At 48.2% G+C, this 19,785-nt stretch overlaps 1 protein-coding gene across 3 annotated transcripts in view; it reads right to left on the bottom strand.

Moving 5' to 3' along the window:
• GRM7 (glutamate metabotropic receptor 7) overlaps window positions 1-19,778 on the bottom strand; it is a 219,705-nt gene extending 199,927 nt beyond the window's left edge. For all 3 annotated transcript variants that reach the window (XM_031555627.1, XM_031555624.1, XM_031555625.1), the window contains exon 1: window positions 19,229-19,778. In XM_031555627.1, coding sequence (XP_031411487.1) covers window positions 19,229-19,738 — 510 coding nt within the window. In that variant the 5' untranslated portion in view covers window positions 19,739-19,778. The remainder of the gene's footprint in view (window positions 1-19,228) is intronic.
• Window positions 19,779-19,785: the final 7 nt, after the last annotated feature.

The following is a 19,785-nucleotide window of genomic DNA, read 5'->3' as shown; positions in this document are numbered from 1 at the left end:
AAAAAAAAAAAAAAACACATCTCAGCAATTCTTCTGATGTAATCCAAGAGGCAAGGAGGAGATCTGAGACTTGCTCACGTGGCAAAAAAGGTAATCCAGACACTTAATCTGGGAATTCGGAAATGAACAGCTGAACTCAGCCTTCTGCATGAACACTTACTCATAATAAGTCCAAATTAGGGTTATTTCTCTGCCAAGCAAGCTAAACTAAACCAGACCAGTTGGTTTGGAAGGAGCCTTCTGCATAAAGACTGAACATAGGTCTCAAAAAACAAACAGGAAAGATGGGGTATCCAACCCATTTTATTTTAATAGATCCTCACATGGTTATATTGCCAGACAGAAAGACCCAGCAGGAACACAGCTAATCAGAACAGCATCTTGTGATGATTTATGATAATTGATACCTAATGGTATAATTTTAGACTGGTGCAGTTAGCTTTGAAACCCGAGAGATTTGCAGAATCCTGCAGTGGGTTATTGGTGCACAGAGGAAGCTGCCAGGGGTCTCTGGGAAACATTTAGCCACCCTCTTCAAAGTGGATAAACAGATATCCCTCAGAGACCACTTTTTAGTAATCCTTCCTTATTGAAATGGACTGCTTGGGAGAGGGAGAAAGCAGCAGAGGTCTGGCTATGGGATGCACAACTGAATGCTGACAGCAGGGCTGGAGAGAGCCCAGGAGGAGAAGAGCAGGAAGGGATGGGGAACACCAGGTGGGCAGCCATCCCACAGGGCTGGCAGTGCTGGCATCCCCTAGGGAGCAGGGCATGAACAAAGCTGCAAATGTGAAATTAGGTTTCCAACTTCCTTCCTTTGGAAGGAGTGGAATGAGTATACCAGACACTAGACATCAGGAAATAACAGATCATGCTACCACCTTCCCTATCACCTGCTGCTGTAGAACAGGGCTCAGAAGGCACAGGAGTCGCTCAGTGCTGGCAGGAGCCCCCTACAAGCCAGCTGGAGGCACACACCTGTGGCAGAGCACAAGCCAGCAGGATGCCCTATCCCATGGGCACAAGCATGGTCTGCAGCCTCCAGCTCCTCAGTTTCCTGTCCTGCATGCAGAGATCACCTCAGATCTTCTCACTGCACAACAAGGAGCCTCTTCCTGCTCCACCAGCCGAGGACGTGGATGGTTATTTAAAATGCTTTTAAGTATATTCCTTTGATTTGTATGTTTGTATTCACGAGGCAGAAAAATAGGCCAGAAATAGGATTTGCTTTAACGCGGTCTCATCTTCTTGTTTATTTCTTATTGTTTCCTCCCTGTATAACTATGTAGGTCAAACAGATCGTGTTAATTTTGGTCCATCTGTCTGAACACCACTAACATGTAGGTTAAATGCCAGCAATGCGGGGCTCTCTTAGCAGGGATACGGCAGTGTTAGCTCCCTCAGCTTGAATAAGTTTGACCCATTTATCAAACCCCAGCTTCACAGCCAACATTCCATAATCTGCTTAAAGCTGCAGACACTTGGTCTCATCAGAAGGCTCCATGCCCCCACTGCAAACCCTGGAGGAGTGCAGTCACCAGGAGCAGAGGCAGAGCTGAGGGGACCCGGAGGTGCCTCCCAGTACCAGCACCTCCGTGGCCATCACAGGCCAGCCTGGAAACCGGCCCTTCCAACAGGGAGCGGATTTGCAACAAGATTTGGGTAATTTACTCCTAAAGGCACTGCATTGCTAAGTGCTTCTTCCTTAAGGCAGCCAACAACTGCTAGCAGAACAGCTACCTCTCCCCCACTTCTCGCCTTCCTCACTTTCCCCTATTAGTCCCACCTACACACATCTCCCCAGCCAGCACACACAGCACTGCTGCCCCAGGCCAGGGTTCTTCTCCTTTCTTAAAAGAGCCACCAGTAGCTTTCAGCTCTGTAACACCATGGAAAGCACAGCAACAACAGCAGAGCAGCAAGATCCCAGGCTATAGCAAGCGAGGATCCACTCAAATGCAAAAGCCATGAATACAGAAATAAAGCAAAGAAACTGCTTACCTTTGGAAGGTCTCAGCTACGCAGGGATCTCCAACAAGATCCCCTTCCCTCCACTGCCAACCCTTGAATGAGGGCTGGCAGGGGTGGATCCTGGCCCCACCTCTTCATCGCTGGGGTACATTGCATGCACCTGAGCTCTCTGCCCTCCACCAGGTGCTCCATCAGTGGAACAAGCCCTGCCTTGCCTTCCCACTGTAAGCTCCCTCAACATTTCCACCCTTGTATTTTACATCCAAATGTAGCAGTAGAAACAGGTGTTCATGAGCTAGCCTCTAACCAAGCATCAGTATTTATTACCTGGTCAACGTGTTCTGTCTGGCAGAAGGAAACCTGGTCGCTTTGGGAAAGCAAAGGTGAGGTGGTGCAACCTTTCACTGCTCCATCAGGAGCTTTTGCCCGAGCTGCCAGCAGTGCAGATGGAAGCTGTGCAGGACTGCAGGGACATGAGAAAGCAGAGGATCTCCCACCCCGTGGCATACCGCTGCCTGCATGGGAAGGACAGTTCTGCGGCGTGCACTGACCAAGTTCACTGCACAGCTCTCACAGACTGCCTTACACCATCAGAGCCAATTTACTTCATCTGTTATGCCTCTCAGTTCTCCATCTGCAGCAGGGAGATAATACATCTTTCCTCCCAAGCCTTTGTTTTTTTCTGCTTAGACAGTAAAATCTTTAGAGCAGGGAACATCTCACTGTACATTTAAACAAAGCCTTGAAGAATGTCTTAGGTTGGGGCCTTCTGAGTCCTCAGAAACCCCATCCACAGAAAGCCAAAAGGCTGGCACCAAACCAGAATTCTGCCTCTTCTCATCAGGAATAAACAGCATCCCGATGCTCCTGCTTTCCTTCCCCATGGCCCAAGAAATTGCTGGAGGATTTATTTTTGTGTTTTCTTTCAATATTCAGTGACAAACAAAGCATGCCAACGTTGAAAGCTTTTGTATGTACACACACACATATATATACACAAATGCTACAGCATCTTTTACATTTGATGTGTTCTGAATTTAATTTTGCCCCAAAATGCTCTTGGGGAATTTGTATAGTTATTTTAATAGTCCTGATTTTAAATCCATTTACATGTATTTATGCACCTTTAGACCAAACTCGTTCAGGCATTTACACCACAGTAATGAATTATATGACAGCAATGTATACACAGAAAGAAATCCTTTCCTTTTGTAGATCGTGTATTAGCAGAGATTTATGAATTCAATGGTTAAGTTCATTGACATGCATAGAGTCGAGGGACCTTTGTCAAAGTAGGACTTTTGATGATGACTGTTTGAGAAGACACGCATTGAGAAAGTCTTTCCTATTTTCACGTCAGGAAATTAGAAATATTATAATGAATTCCAGTTTTTCACATCTTTCATCAAAGCCTTTGAAAAAGGTCAGTATTTAAACTCATCATTTTAAATGCCTGCTGCAATTTGCCTTACCCTGGTAATTATAAGGGAAGATCCCATAGCGTAACAGCAAAACAATCCTGGGGGAGTGGGGAGAGTCCTGACTGTCAATGAATTTCAGCATCCGAAGGAAAAAAAAAGGATGCACATCATAGGCATGATGAGTATGATGGTCACAGTAGACATGACATAAAGTATTTACATTTCATGCTGTCTCTGAACTGGGAGCTCCCTAGAGCCTCGGGTAGCCAAATATGCTGAAACACAGTTTTACATTCACACTTTCAAATCGGTTCTTTATGTATTTTCTTAGTCAAAACTATTTCAAGGCGAGCTGCTGATTTGACCCCATTTTGAAGAGGTTACCCGCCCTGCCCCCAGCAGGTTTTGGCTGCAGGCAATCCCAGCTGCACGAGCCAGCTCAGATCCAACACAGGTCTTTCATCTCTGTATTACTTACATTCTGTCCTGGCTCCAAGAAGTCGGGAGCTGTTCCCATCCCAGAGACGTCTGAATAACACGAACCTCACGCAGAATGGCAGCTAGCACCTCATCTCCAGCACAGCCACTTTCTGAGCACAGGACAGGGCAGGCTGTCCTCGTCACAGCCCCCAGACACAGGGCCAGGCCTCACCTCCTCTATGTGAACAAAGGAAGCCTTCCGTACCTCCTACAAAGGAAAAGCCACCTCCAGCCCTTTTTGAAGCATCTCTCCCACGCCTCTATTGAAAGACATCACTCCTGCCAGCAGCCTCGCAGAGTTTAAGAGAGGACGGCGGCTGGTTAACGAGAGATAGCAGTGCTGCTCAACGCCTACCAGGTACTCCAGCACTGACTGCAGTTGGGTTCAATCCTCCCTTATTACTGTTGCCAAAAGCCTTGATATCTGATTGATATAAACTAATGCTTTTGTGCGCTTCCAGTGATTGTAACTAAATGCAGTTAACCTTAGAAAGCCACTCTTACAAACGGAGTAGATTTATCTGCATTTAAATTTTCGTTCTTGTTCAAAGACTTAAGAACAGGTTCCTCCCATTATTCAATTTAACAATAATAATAAAAACCTCCATGACAACTATAACAAAAAGACTCTGATAAAGCCTGAAACCTTTCTGATAATGAAACATACAATTTCCCTGTTTGAAGCATCATTCCCCAGAGAACATTAAAAAAAAAAAGACAGAAGAACTGACGTTTAAAAACTGTTAATGTACAGAACTGCATACGTGAATGGTCCATGTACAAAACAGACTTTGAGAAAAGCTACAGAAAAAATAGTGGGTGGGAGAGGCGAGACAACTTAAATGCAGTGTCTCATTAGGACAATTACAGGAGTCAATAAAAACTGGCAAAATTGAAAAAGATTCACTAAGCTGCTCAGTTCAATTTCCATTTAATGCAGAGACAGATAGGTCAGCTGCAGCCAGCAGTCATCTCATTTGGATCCCGTGGTGCTGAGGACACGGCAACATTGGTAACTGCCTTTTTTCTCATACCTTTGTGGGATCATGACAGCTATTCACCATCTCGCTGCTTTTTTAAGTAGGTCTATAATCACATATCTATACTGTAGTTCCAACAACATTAATTAAGAGCAGATAAACTGTCATAGAAGAAACAGTAACATGCATTAATTAAGGTTGGTTCCACTCTGACTCGATTCAATTCTAAATCTTCCAACTTTTTTCATCAATACCTTTTCATTATAATGCCAGAGGGGATTTAATGCACCGAGAGGATGTCAGCTATTCAAAGAGGCTCAAGCACGTGGGATGCCAACAGAACCACCAGAAGCGCCGGATGAATCCACTGGGGACAAATGAGACAGAGAAGAAGTGCAGAGCACCCGGGTCACACGGCTGTGCCACGAAGCACTGACATGAGATGTGTGAATTACCAGTTCCATTTAATGCACCCGTGATTCTCACTTCTTACCGTGCGTGATTCAAATCAGATTTCAATACTGTTTGGTAGTAGTGAGCACTTCTAAATTGGAGAGCACAAGACCTCTGTATTTTAACATGCTACCTTCGCTTGGCAGAGCTCCAGAATCACCCGAATCAATGTTGAACAATTGCTTACAAACACCTGTTTGTTTCGAGCTCAGGCTCTTTGCTCTACTGGAAAAAGCCTTGAGAAATGCCCCGCACATCTCACAGCGCTGAAATCCTCCTGCAGCCGCCATCACATCTGCATCACTTTATTCTCATGGTGGCCATGAGCTCCTGCCACAACCTCAGCTTTCTCTAAAACTATTGGTCAAAGCTCCACGCAGTTTCTGAGCCTCTCAGGAAGGCTGATGTCTGCAAGTTTTGTTTCAAACAATCTGGACTCTTTGCTGACTGAGTAGGGATCTTATATCTTATTTTTTTTTTTAACACAAAAAATGCCCATCTCCAGAGTGCAAAGAGTGCAACCACATCATTTCTCCTTCTACCTAGCAGCCTGCTGTGTGCAGTGCACTGCTCCTATCCCTCAGGACCTCGCAGGTGCCCATGGTCAGACACTTTGCCAGCAAAGCTGGCATCACTACTCTCCAGAAGCATGTTCTTGTCAACGAAGTGTGAGTTTAAAACCTCATTTGGAGATACAAAAGCAACTAATTAGCCTGCAAGGTCCATTTTAACAGAGAGATAAGGCTGAAAAAAATACTAGTCTGTATTTTCTTCCCCTTAGGATCCGCCCCATCAGTACTCAGAAGCCATTGCCAGAACCAGCACTGCCCTTAATACTGGACTCCCAGCACGCATAGATCCGTTCCCATTATTCTCCAGATCACCTGGGATTCCCAAGCAAAGAGATGCTTATAAATTAGCCATCCTGGCAGTGAGAGACATATCCGTGTTCAAAGTGGGAAGGACTTCCTTCAGTGAGAAGATGCTTCATTTTGTCAGATCATCAGCAGGCTCCTTCCTCTCCAAAGCTGGGGAGGAAAACGCTGAGTTGGTTCTTTATGAACAGATTTCGTGTTCGCCTCTGGAAGGCAATGAGCAGAATCCTAAGGTAATGGCAAGCTCCGCTGACAGTTCCCTCCAGATGAAGAGACGGTGCTGTTTCTGTGCTTTCATTATGATAATGTCTATACTTGCAGTACGATGCTGGCTGTCAGGAGCCCCAGGAGAGGTCAAAACCTTGTGGGACAGCTTCCTCAGCATGCAGACTTCAGTGCTCACGCTGAAGGGTTTTATGCACAGCTCACAACCTGTAGTAAGCTAAGCTACCCCCTGACTTCTATGGCGATGTCTGTTTTGCAGGTCAAAAATAACAAATAACGTCTTCCAAATATTTTTCTTAAATCACTGCTGCCTCACATGAAGACGAGCAGCGTTCCTTTACAAAGAAGGTGAAGAATTTCACGGGCTTTGCATCTGCCAATGGGTCCAGCACCTATTCTACTTTGCTGACTGCTAAAGCAATGACAGCGACTGCACCACATTGCGCTTCATTTATGTGAGCGCTGGGAGGGAGGGCAGAACGAGCAAACTTTTTTTGTTAAGCCTTCCGTTTCCTTGCTGTTCTGACAATAATCTCAGCAAGAGCTTCCCTGTGCTGAGTGGGAGGACACACAGGGCTGGGGGCTGGGGGTCTCTCGGGGAGGGGCAGCAGATCTGTAGGCAGGGCAGCACGTGGGAGGAGAGCAAATCACATCTCCATCTTTCCTGGGCTGACACCAAGCAAGCTCATCTGCCAGATGCAGAAGCCAGGTCGTGTACTACCTCCTGAAATCAGATGTTATCTCGGCCCAGCAGACTTCACATGATGTGATTTCCCAGCAAATAACGGAGCCCTGCAGAGCAGCCAAGCCCCGCACTCCGTTCCCCCATTGCCTCCTGGAGCAGCAGCAAGTCCTAAACTGAACAAGGAAAAGCTGAAGCCGGGGCACTTTCTCTGCCTAAATTAAAATAAATTGGACACAGGGAGACATGTCTGAGTGGCAGCTCTTCTCCCTCCTTCAGCTTGCTGCCCTGGCCCCACTGGCAACCTCCATCTGAGCACGGCTCAGGGCCATTAGGACCAATTCCATCTGAGTGCTATGTACCTTCAAGTCCATTTTCTCTCTGGCTTCTATTTTTAAAATTGCTTTAGCTTAGATGAGTATTTCGCCCTGTGCAGTGTCAGGCTGCCATTTGGTCTGAACGCTTCCCTCCCCTGCGATAAGCATCCCACTGAGCACAGACACCTCCCTAAGGGCTGCACTCAGCCGTCTGTGGGCTCTGAGCAGAGGTCCTGTGTCACCTCCTGTCCCCGTGTCCCAGGGGAACACCATGGGCTGGGAGAAAACGCTCCCGGGACAGGAGGGCACAGCATCCCAAACCAAAGTGAGGAACCGACCCTGCAAACACAGACTGTAGAAAGTGTCAGGCTGTCCCCACACATAGTGCAGTGCCCCCATCCCAGCCCCCATAGCACCTCACATGCCTCACAGCACCACAGGCCCAGGGGGGCTCAGCACACCTCCCCGATAATTGATTTCATTAAATATCTGACGGTCTCGATTCATCTTCAGGGGACACATTCAAAAAACTCTGTCAACAAAATTTGGCAAAAAAGGTACAGAGAGTACAAACACAATTCAGTTGAGAAAGATATTTTCTCCTAGCTGTGTGTTTAAAGTAAACCTCATTATTTTTTATTATTTTTAATGTGTGCCATATTTATTATAATTTAAGTGACAGGACTTAACACGCTCCACGAAAACAGTGGGAAAGACAAAGAGAACACTTTGCTCATTTTGCTAGCTCAACCTTACCTTTATAATGGCATAAGAAAAAACTTCCTTTTCTAAACCCAACACCATCTTATCTCAAATTCACCCTGGAGATTAAGATCAGCTGTCAGAGCAATTTTCCAGACTGCTTAGGAGCTGAGAAAGGAACAGTGGAGGGAGGGAAGAGGTAGAAACGCACATTTATCACTAAATAAAATGAAGCTAAAAAATTAAAAAAAAAAATTAGCAAAAGGAAAAAACAAAGCAGAATGCATAACTAAAACATCACATCAAGGTGTATGCAATAATGCACTGCATCGAGGTACCACAAAAGAGCTGGTTTGCCCCCACAGAACAGCTGATAGGTTTGATAAACTTGCACAACTTGCTTTCATAGCTCACAGAATGCAGCTGGCTGGCTGCTGCAGCATTTCCCTGCTGCCCTCTGTGTGGGCACGTCCTGCTGCCACCAGGAGAGCTCCCCAGCTGATACCAGCTGTGCTGGGGCTCTCATGTGCCCGGCTGGGGGTCAGCAGTTGGGGACAGCCATCAGGGCAGGCACTGCACACAACAAGCACAGCGCTGCAGCACCGCAACTGCAGCTCGGAGACAACTGCAGGCTTCATTTCAGATACGTGCTCTTATCATAAGCACTGCAATGGAATGCACGTTTTAGTAGGTGATTATCATCTCCCTAACAGATGGATTTCTTAAAGAGCAGTGGATGCTTTGCTCGTCTCAAGCAGGACATGTTGCAGAAAGAAGGGTTATCGGCCTCACTCCTCGGCGCTTTTGTTGTAGAGGTATTTATTTTCTTCTGAAATATAAGAAGATTCTTTCTGAGAAAATAAGCATAAGACTCGGAGGCCTTTTTTTAATAACAACTTGATTCTCCAACAAAATGCATTTACTGACAGCGAGAAAAACTGCAAAGATTCCTTTCACTGCTTCATGACTTCAGGCCCTCCAGCTTACCGTCTCACCAAAAGAATCCCTGAAGATGGAAGGGACCTTGCAGCAGCCTCCAGCCCCCTGCAGCCCCACAGCCCCCTCTCAGCCAGGGCAGCCCTGGATGCAGAAGGAGCGGAGCACTGGGGCCGCCTCTCCATCCCCACCTGTTTCCCTTTGGGAGCAAAGTGAGAACCAGCCGTGACTCCTCCAGGACTGAGATGCCATCACGGTTGCTGGAGGCAGACTGAAAATTAATTTTTTGTGTCAGCCTGAAGAACGGCGCGTTCAGTACACAAATCCCTACAGCTGTGACACTAACACTGCACTAAAGGAAGTGTTTGCAAGGACTGGAACAGGTGCAGAGCTCCCAGTTTGCTGGAGCTGCTGGGGAATTGAAGCACAGGAGCATACCTTCCCGATCTGGAAAACATTCCCTATACCAAAGGCATAGGCACAGTACAAAGACAATTCCCTGCATGTCGCTAATGCTCTGACTTTCTCTGTACTGTTTTCAGACAGAAAAACTGTGAGAAGTCATTTAATTAATTTTTATTGTCAATATCACTTCTGTGCACTCAAATACTCCAGCAAAATTACCTTCTTTAGAAATGACAAAAACATCTCTATTGGTTCTGGATTTTATTTATATGAAGATTATGACTTCCAGCCAAATCTGAGTTGACAGTTTCCCTTTAGCTTTTGACTTATTCCTACCACATTTTACTGAACGGGATTTGGATCCCTTCCTCGTGGGACTCCATCTCAGTGTGGTCAGCATGGGAAATGATTGGGCACTCTGTCTTTTCTCTATAGCTGCAGGGCACCGGCACCACTAAAATGGTCATGTCACGTCATCCATGTTCTTACACCCTGCTGTCATATTCAAGGCACCAAGAGAGCTGATTAGCGTTCAGCCTCCCATTGAGCCAGTCCCTGTTAACCCATCTTGCTCATCCCTTCACTGTGGATTTCCCAAGAGAAACAACTATGTAAGGAAATCTGATGTCCCAATGATCACAGACCTGGGGAACGTACCCATTCCCAAAGGGAAGAAATATCAAGCAAAGCGGGCAGGCTGAGCAGCCCCACCAGCACACAGCCCCTGCAGCTGGCCCTCTTCTGCCACAGCCTCGACCACCCTGCACCAACTGGTGCCTCTGTATCTCAATTTGCATTTTATCTGTGATCTTCTTTTAACGAGGTCATCTGCTGTTGTTGCTGGAAATAGAAACCCGCCGCAGCTCTTAAGACAAACTCTTTTTTCATGGGAGAGAATCTGCTGTTGTCCTGTTGGTTCTGGTGTACTGAACGTGCCAAGGGCTATGGATGAAAATTCTGCAACGATACGAACTCTGCCAGTCGCCAGGCACTGCAGTACATCTACAAAGAACTGCACTCCGATTGTACTGCGTGTAAAAATACCATGCATATAATTACGAGGCTGAATTTAATAACATTGAAACAAATCTCCGTTCTGATGAATGCATAATTACTGTTATTAAAATATTTATGAAATAATAAATTTATTAGAAAGCCTTCTGCATATGAGCTTGCAAAATATTGCTCTACACGACTGCTAAAATGGCAGCAGAGAAAACAAGCTGGCAAGGCATGGAACCCAAGCACTTCCCTCTCAGATAATACAGCACAAAGGTTCTCTGAGATTCCTCTCCAGAACTTGAAGAGCCAGAATAATAAATTCTCAGTTTTCTATTTCCTTCCTTTGCAAATTTGCCAGTTCTTTCCACAAGGGCTGTTGGGCTGTTGAGGAAGCAAATTCCTTGCGGAGTTTTTGTTTGGTTGTTTTTTATTGTTCTTGTTTAGAAACTGGAAAAGCACCACTGAAACACAGAAGTGAGAACAGCCTCCAGCACTCATCTGGACCATCAGGGGTTTAGGCTTTAGATGAGCCTGAATCAGACAGAGACATTTCCCAGGTCCCAGCTGACTGTTAAGCTCAAGGAGAAATCTCTCACCAGAGCACTCACGAAGTCTAGTTTTTGGTACCTAACTTCCAGCAAAGAAGAAAAGCAGAAATCTTGCTTCAGAAGGATACCTATTACATCTTATGTTGCACTTAAGCCTCATCGCCTGCTGTGAGAGTACAGTCAAGACAAAACCAGGGAAATTTCCAGCACAGAAGATAAAAGCCACCTATTTAGGACAAAAAAACCCTGTTTCTTAGTCACTGGCTTTGATATTATAGGTTGGTCTCTGATTATTCTTGTTTTAGGAGGCCTCCTGGAACCAGGACAAAGAGAAGCTTGAAGATGCCTCAAGGAATTAGATGGACTTTCATCCAACTGCCATCCCACTGACATCCACCACTGCTGGATGGACTCTCCAGAGAAAATGCTGGAAAACTGTGCCAAGAGAAGCATGTGCTAAGAGAAGCAATCTTCAGATTTATAGTCCCATTTATTTATTGGCACTCTTCTAAGAAAGGTTAGGATTAGGTCTGTTGTGTATGATAGTAATAAATGGCCGCTATAAATATCGCATATGGGGATGTATATAGTCACTTTTACACCGTATCTTCTCCATCTGAAATTTAGTTTATGAACAGCAAGATGACTTTTCCATCTAGCCCCGGAAGGTCTCTGTTATACCACAGTCAGATTCCTCGTGCCTACAGCAATACAGGTGTGCAATCTGACAAAGGAAGCAGAGGTAGGGGTTGTATCGAGCCACGCAAGGAGAACCTGGATCACAGTCATTTTTCAGTGCAGATCTGCAGCTTAAGGCTTTGGCTTTGTCAGCAGTTGTTATACCCACAAGCGAAAAGGCAAAAACAGTTGTAAAACAGTGAAAGCAAGATCTAAGGGCATATCTGCAGCACGCAGTGGAGCAAAGGGACCACACCAAAGCCAAGTCCAAGTTATCTTGCTTTTGAACTGAAAAGAGTTAGGCAGCTTCAGCAAGGCTGGGCCGGACCTGAGGCTTCAGAGGAGACTGCCCCCAGCCATCAGCCTCCCCGCAGGGCATCTCCCCCTGCTCCAGCTGCATGCTGACCTTGGAACTTCCCATGCCCATCATGGGTTATGCTCATCTCCTGTCACCTCCAGGCTGGGCAGCAAACTGAGTGCAACCTACTGCCTGTGCTGCTCAATGCCTTTGAAGTGGTTCTGTGTTACCAGAGCACACCCTTCCTCTACAAATCCCACGCCCATGATTCCTCTAAGCCCTGGCTCTGTAACAGTGTGAGATGGGCACAGCCAAGAGCTGAGCAGCTCAGCGACGCACCCACAGCAGCAGGAATGGAAGCACAGGCACCATCCAACCTGCCCCAACACAGCCTGGCACTGGACCCACTGTTCCACCCCAGCTCCATCCCCAAGCAGTGCTCTGACAGATGGCTCACTGGTACCTACAAAATATCTAAAAAGCAATAAATAGATAATATAGATATATAATATGTATGTTTACTAAATGATGTATACACATAGGTATGAGGTCTAGTACCAGATCTGGAGGTTGGTGGTCCTGCCTGTGGCATGGGAGTTGGAACATTTTGATGCTTGGTGTCCCTTCCAACCCAAGCCATTCTATGATTCTATATTTCATGTATATATATAACACCTACATAAACAAACAGGTTCATACAGGTTAACGCAGAACCATCAAAATGAACAGAAATCTTACAACTCCCAACACTGCTGTAGCCTTCCTCCCCCAGTGGGTCAGATTCTCCTTTTACCAAATCCAGAGCTGTCTGACGTGCCCTACATGTGAGGCTGTATCCGTGCCGTGCAGCACCAGGCCCCCAAATGAAGGTCTCCCAGGCCTGCTTCCTCTTCTATCCAGATCGAGGCCAGGCGCTCTGAGTGCCTCCCATGCTCTCAGGCAGAGAATGGCGATCTCTAATGAGAGGCACCTCACAGGCCTTTGGCACGCTCCCCAAGTTCATTTAAAAACACTCTGAAGCGCGGTCCTGGCTTGCATTTCCATGTCAGCAAAGAATACAAGGATATCAGCTTCCCAACGCACACATCCGTACAGCATGCTAATGCCTCCCCGAACATCTCAAATGACACAGCAAAAGCATCGCTTATCTCAATAGGAACTAAACGGCATTACAGGGACACCGGGCAGTGCTGCTGGGGCTGTAACAGCAGCAGTCAGGTGGTGAGTGGACGTGTCCAGCCCTCAGAAAGGGACAGACCCAGGTGAAGGTGACTGCCACCCTCGCCCCACTGCAGCACCCTGCACCCAGCCTGGTGCACACTTTGTCTGAGCCCTGGCCGTGCCGTAAGAGAGGCATCCACATGACAGCCCTGAGACATGGGGGCACAGCATAAGAAAAGTATTCAGACTGTGCCCAATGTCCATTGGTGTCATCTGCTCTTGTCAGAGCAGTACAGCCATCTGGTAGAAACTCGAGCTCTGCAGGTAGGAGAGCTCCTCCAGTCCACGAAAGAGCCTGTGGGGTGCCTGTGCATGAATGACCGCTGCCAAGGGCTGGGGCTGCCATGTTTTAATGTGGTCATGCTTGACTGTCCCTCCTACTGGTAATTAATCATAATAGTTCTATTGCCCTTAGCTGAAGGGTTTTCAGGACCTCGTGAATCATCAGTAGCGTGGAAGGCTTTGAGAAATACTTATTTTTCTTCACAATTCTCTCTGCCTGGATGCCCATTCCACCACGCTAATGACCCGACTATATTGGATACCATGCTCTCAAACAGCCTTAATTACATGCTTCATATCCTCCAATATTATGATAAAATTCACCATAGTCCTATGTCTGGGACAGTCATCATTGTCACTCATTGAGATTAATTTGCGTATCACTATAAATAGAAGTAACAACGTCTGACATTATGATGCAGAATATTGCATGAGGTGGCTTTAACGCCTCCAAGCAAAACTCATTTAATAAAATAAAATATAGAATAGAGTACACGTAGTTTTACACTATCAGGATTATGAGACTCGAAACCAGATCAATATTTCTTTCATAAAAAAATAATGCCTTGAAATGATCCCTCCATTTGTCATTCCAAAGAGGTCACCTTCTTTCATTTCAAAGAGTGAACAGGGAACCACACGAAGGCACTTGCTGCATGCATGCAACCTTACCAACCCTTACCAACCAGGCTGCTCCTGCACCAGCCCAGCTGCCTGCTGACCCTTTGCTCCCATGAGCAAACTCATCCTTATACTTCTCAGCATGGATAAGCATCCATCCCCTGGCAGCACCACTCTGCTTCCAGCTGCCTCCTTGCAGCTTCCTTCCTTTCTACCAGAATCCTATGGAGCAGCACCTGAAGCGGGATTAAGAGCTGAGATTATTGCTAATGCTGAACTTTGCCTCGTCAGGAATATGATTTTTACCTACAAAATACAGCGTTCCAGAGGAATACATTCATCACGCCTCCAACATACCTCTAGAAGCTCCACATGGAAGAAAAGGAGTTCTTGACACATAGATTTTCCAGTACTTTTGAATTACACAGAGCAAATAGGACTTCACATCTGCTAAATGTAGCCAATTATTTAGGTAACAATAAAACTGCACGGACCTGCTTGCCGGCAGGCATTAGGTGCATCAGTAGCAACAAGCACCAATATTTAAAGATTTAAGGAAATTAGAGCTTGCCAGGAAACACAGAAGCCTTTTAATTTTCTTGAAAGTTTACCCTCTCCTATTTTCAGCTTTTCTTGAAATTCACTAAGAGTAGCCACAAAAAGTAGTTCTCCTCAATCTTTTAAAAATTGTTTCATCGCTCCATTCACTAAAACCAGCAGCATCTTACTAAAAGTTAGGAGAAACAGCAATGAATTGGCAATGAGTTCAAGGCCTATCATTAGCACTAGAGAAGAACAACGCTATGGCATGCTGAGTTTCTCCCAACCACCAGCGAGAACCCAGGAGCCCCATAGGTACCCTGCAGGAAATTAACCCTGTCCCAGAAATCCACTGCTTTAGCCCAGCAGGAGGGGCTCTGCAGGGGCCTTTGGGGTTGTACCCAGGTCCTACACAGAAACCAACATCTGGGTACACGTGATGTGAGTGGGAAGCTTTAACCAAGCGATGGGGAGAGCAAGAAGACTCTTACTGTGGAGTGAAGGAGACTGCAGAAGCTGATGGGATTAAAAACATCTGGAAATGACACAAACACACGTTCTGAAGCAATTCTCATATAGCTCTCCCAGTCCTCCCCTTGGCAATGCTGGCCCACCGGTGCAGGACCTGGTGGCCACTAAAATGCCCCATGCGGGTCCCTGAGGCCAGCTGTGATCCAGCTGCAGCCCAGCCACACAGGCAGCCCCAGAGCCCCAGCAGGATCCACCCTTGGGTTTCACTGGGAAAGGCAACCCCCTCCTAGGGAAAGAGGTCCCCAGCTCAGAGCCACACTTGTAAGCTGTATTCCTTTCCAAATAATCTCATTTCTCCTGGTCTCATTGTGTCTACAGCAGAAAGCAGGCACTGCAACTTTCATCCTTCTCACTTAGTACTGAGGCACCTGCAGAAGGAAATACAGTAAAAGCACCCAGGGGATATAAAGGAGTTTCAATTTACACTTCCAGTCTAGTCGTATACCTTCATCCCACTCTGTTTTCTAAACTGTTTCCTGAAGGGGCACAATAATGCATCTTATGGGCCACAGGAACCATCACTGATGTAAAGCAAAAGGCATTCAGATGAAGAACAGCTGCTGATTGACTATTTAAAACTACATCCACCGAGGACAGAAACCTGGAGAAGTAATTAGTTCATTATTAAAGCCTGTAATGAGAAGTCTGCAGTTCTAAGGGCGTCCAAAAATGAGTTTTCCTCTATATAAAAAAAGAAATCAGTGTGCTGATTCTCTCCACGCTGCATGGTTTAACTCATAGAGGTATGATACATCTGGCATTGTTTGGGCACAGTTACTGAATTTCATGGAGTTGAATTCACGGGGAAACCTATGACACTGTAAAGTAACAATTTATTCTTTTACAATGTGGAACCAGCAGCCTAAAACACACATTGCCTTGAAATCTCCGATGCGTTTAGAAAGAGCTTCCCAAATTGTTTGTCTTATTTTTAGAGCAGATATTTAATTTACAATCTGCACACTGCTTATCTCATGCTCTCAGAGAATTGTAATGTGAAGAAGTCACCCTACTTGACACACTTCAGTATTTATGCCTTTCCATCTCCATGCTCTGCCGCACGCATCGCTCCTCCTGTTGCATCCATGCTGCACCCTGGCAGAGATGACGCAGCCCTCTTCCCCAAATTTGCAGCTTAACAAACATTCCCAAACGACATTCTGCAGCGTCCTAGAAAAATCTATGACAAAGCATCACCTTCCACACAGCAAAGGAAATGCAACTTCTCGCACAGAAGCCCACAGCCTTCAGCAAGGCAGCGTGACGACCGTGATGCTTCCAGCCCACGCTGCGGCGCCCAGCAACGCTGCCCAGGGCTGGATGGGAACGTCGCGGTCTCCCCACCCCACTCTGCTTCTGAGAGGAGGAAATGAAATAACAACGAGGTGCTAAAAGCAAGCATTCAGCCGGAGGCACCCCCATCTCCATCCCTTTCACAGCGAGTCACTGTCAGGCCCAGGCTGCTGCCTTCAGAGCAGCACGGGATGCTCCCAGCAGGGTCAGGGTTCAGACGGGCTGCTGGTGGGATGCTCCCAAACATCTAAACCAAAGCATCTTGCTTGAGGTCCACACAAAACCGACGGCAAAAGCAGACCTCGAATTCCGGCTTAAAGACTTCTTCCTTCCTTTAAATCCTGTGCACGGTTGCATCTCTCATCAGCTGTAATCGTGGAAGAGAAATCCTCGTGCACTTGGCCTTTGGAGGCACACTGCCCTCCCTGGCAGCTCCCGCACCTGTCACAGAACGACCTGCACATCCCCTGTGCCCCACAGAGCAGCGACCTGCTCCATCACACAGCCACAGCCGGGGAGCAGCATCCCTCATGGAGCTCAGCCCTTCCCCAGGCTCCAGGCAGAGCCCTGCCCCAGCCCATCCCAGCTGCACTTGCTGAGAGTGCCACTCAGCTCCAAGAGATGCAAGGAGGACTTGTCCTTTGATCACACAGAAAATAAACCAACATATCTAATGCAGATCCTTTGCATCGTTTTTTTTTTTTAAACCATACAAAAGCTTCCACAAAGCTTCAAACAGTAATGGCACAGATGAATTCAAGTCAGAGGACCTCACTACAGCTTTCCCTGCTGCTGCACCTGTTGGCATTGGCTGGAGATGCTCCCAGAGCTCTGTGCTGTATCAGGAACAGACGGGTGAACCGCACGCACGGCTGCTGCAATTCCATATGCAGAGAGCAAGAGGAATGGCCCAAGTCCTACCCTTCCTGCAGAGAAAGCCCATAAGCATCAGTAGCTGCCTGAGGAAACCCCGCTGTGCTCTGCATGGGTTATATCCATTTCTTTCCCCATGCATTAAGGTACAGTGTGAGTACTTCGGTTCTCTTCCAAAACACTGTCAGAGAAATGCAACCACCAGTAACGTCTCTTTGCAGAAGCCTCCACAGATGGAAGGAGACATCAGGGAAAAGGCAGCCTATGCACAAAACCAAATGTCTCGGAGCCCCCACCCCCTCAGCCCAGGGTCAGCAAACGCTGCAGGGACCTACGAGAGCCACACGGGCAGAAGCGAATGCATTTCAACAAATGTGCAGGTTAACAAGTTTGTTGCTGTGTATCTTTCCAGTATTTCCTCATTGCTTCTCACTCCTCACACAGCTGCACTCTGTCGCTTACCAGGTCCTCTCCTGCTCCTACCTCAAAATATTTCTTATTTCTCCCTGGCTGGGACGTGCTCTAAACTGTACTTTGAAGGATGAGAAGGATGAGAGTTCTAGCAGTTCTAGCACGCAGAAAATGTGCTTAAAGCAGGCAGAACCAATCTGCAGACACATACTCAGAGAGATCTCTCAGTGTGCACCAGTTCCTGCATTCTGGATGATTTGGATAAAGAGCAATTTGGAACAGATGCTTAGTCACAATATGTTAAAATGTTTAGAGATATATAAATACCGCTACGTGCAGGAACTGCTCAAATGCCTCATTTTCTGCAAACTCCCTTATGTAACATCAACACCACCGAGGATCTCACAGGTACCGTGGTGTTACAGGAGGGCTCGGAGCACCCGGGCTTCCCTTCCCAACGGGATCTCAGCACCCAGGATTCGCCCGTGGCTGCGGCTCGGTACGGACAGCTGCCGGCCCGCTGAGCCATCCTCCGGCACAACTTCGGCCCCGGTTCGGGGGGAGCGGGACCGCAGCCCACGGAGGGCTGTCGGCAATGCGAGAAGTGCGGAGCGAAAGGAGCGCCGCGCGAACAGCAGCCTCCGGAGACAGCATCCCAGCGGCGGTACGCAAATTGCCGGGGATTCAGCGCACCGCAGTCTGCGGGGCGGGGGAGGAGAGCGAGGAAAACAGAACCGCATCCTTCGTGCTCTCTGGGAAGAACGGACAGCACCGAGATCAGAGCGACCGGGCAGGTTCCGCACCGCGCCGGGCGGCTGCCCCGGCCCCGGGGATGGGGACGCGGAGCGGCGGTGGCTGCTGACACCAGATGGGCTCTGCCGGGAAAACCTCCACAAGTTTCCAGCCGGGAAAAGCGGGGGATATCTCCGCCCGCTGCAAAAAGAAAAAAAAAACAAACAACAATACAAAATAATAAAAATAAACCCCACCAGCACCTTCCGCGTGCGAAGGCGGAGGATAGGAAACGAGAAACTCCGCCGCTCGCGATGCATCTGGTGGCGGTGCTGCCGCTGTCCCCGCGCTGCGCAGCGCCCAGAAACGGCGGATCCCCTGGGGTGGGGGACGAAGCCCCCCCCGGTCCCAGCCGGCCGAACCCCGCCGCCGAGCCGTATTTCTCTCTAACGCAAACCCATCTCAATCACCGCCTTTATTTTTTCCTCTCCTCCTTTCCCTTCACGGATTGCTTCTTGCAAATGGGGCGATAAATCCAGAAAGTGCCACGCACCGTAGAGAAGGGAGACGGGGGAGGATGCTGGCATAGAGGGGGCGGCTGGGAGGGAAACGAGAGGCTCCGGAGGGGAAGCGAACGAAGCACCTGAGGGGGCGCGGGCAGAGTTCGCATCCGCCGCGCGGCTCTGCACGGCACGGTTCGGCGCGGCTCGTTCGCTTCGGCCCTCCGCTACCCGGCGCCGCGCAGCCCTACCTGGAAGAGCCGGAGGATGTTGGCCACCATAATAGACACGGAACTTCCCGACGCCCCGATCACTCCAACTACTTTCTCCGGCTTGACGAAGACGGGCGGCTCCCCGTTGGTGCACCTCACGTCGGAGGTGTCCTTCTGGATGAGCGCCTGCACGAAGGTGAGCGACTGCTCCAGCGCGTAGGTGTCTCGGGAGCAGGTGTCCAGGATGCGAGCGCCCAGCGTGACATTGGGCAGCAGCTCCGGGTCGCTGTTGATCTGGTCCAGGGCGTAGAGCATCGCTTCCAGCCTGTGGATGCCGTTCTCTTTCTTAATGTCCCCGCAGGGCACGCCCGGGGGACCTTTGGCGTGGACAGGGAAGAGCCCCCCCAGCGTGATGTCCCCCTCCAGCCGGATGGAGTGCGGCGCGTACATCTCCTGCCCCAGGGCCGCCTCGGAGAGCAGGAACTCCAGCAGGCAGCAGGGCAACTTCACCAGAGTCAGGAGCCGCAGCAGTCTGCCCAGGCGGAGCATGGTGCTGCCGGTCGCCCCCGGGCACTGCCCCGCGCCCCCCTGCGCCT

This window comes from Meleagris gallopavo, chromosome 14 (genome assembly GCF_000146605.3).
Source record: "Meleagris gallopavo isolate NT-WF06-2002-E0010 breed Aviagen turkey brand Nicholas breeding stock chromosome 14, Turkey_5.1, whole genome shotgun sequence".
NCBI classification, from domain to species: Eukaryota; Metazoa; Chordata; class Aves; order Galliformes; family Phasianidae; genus Meleagris; species Meleagris gallopavo.
The sequence above is the reverse complement of the archived record's forward strand: the minus strand, read 5'-3'. Positions and strand labels throughout refer to the sequence as shown.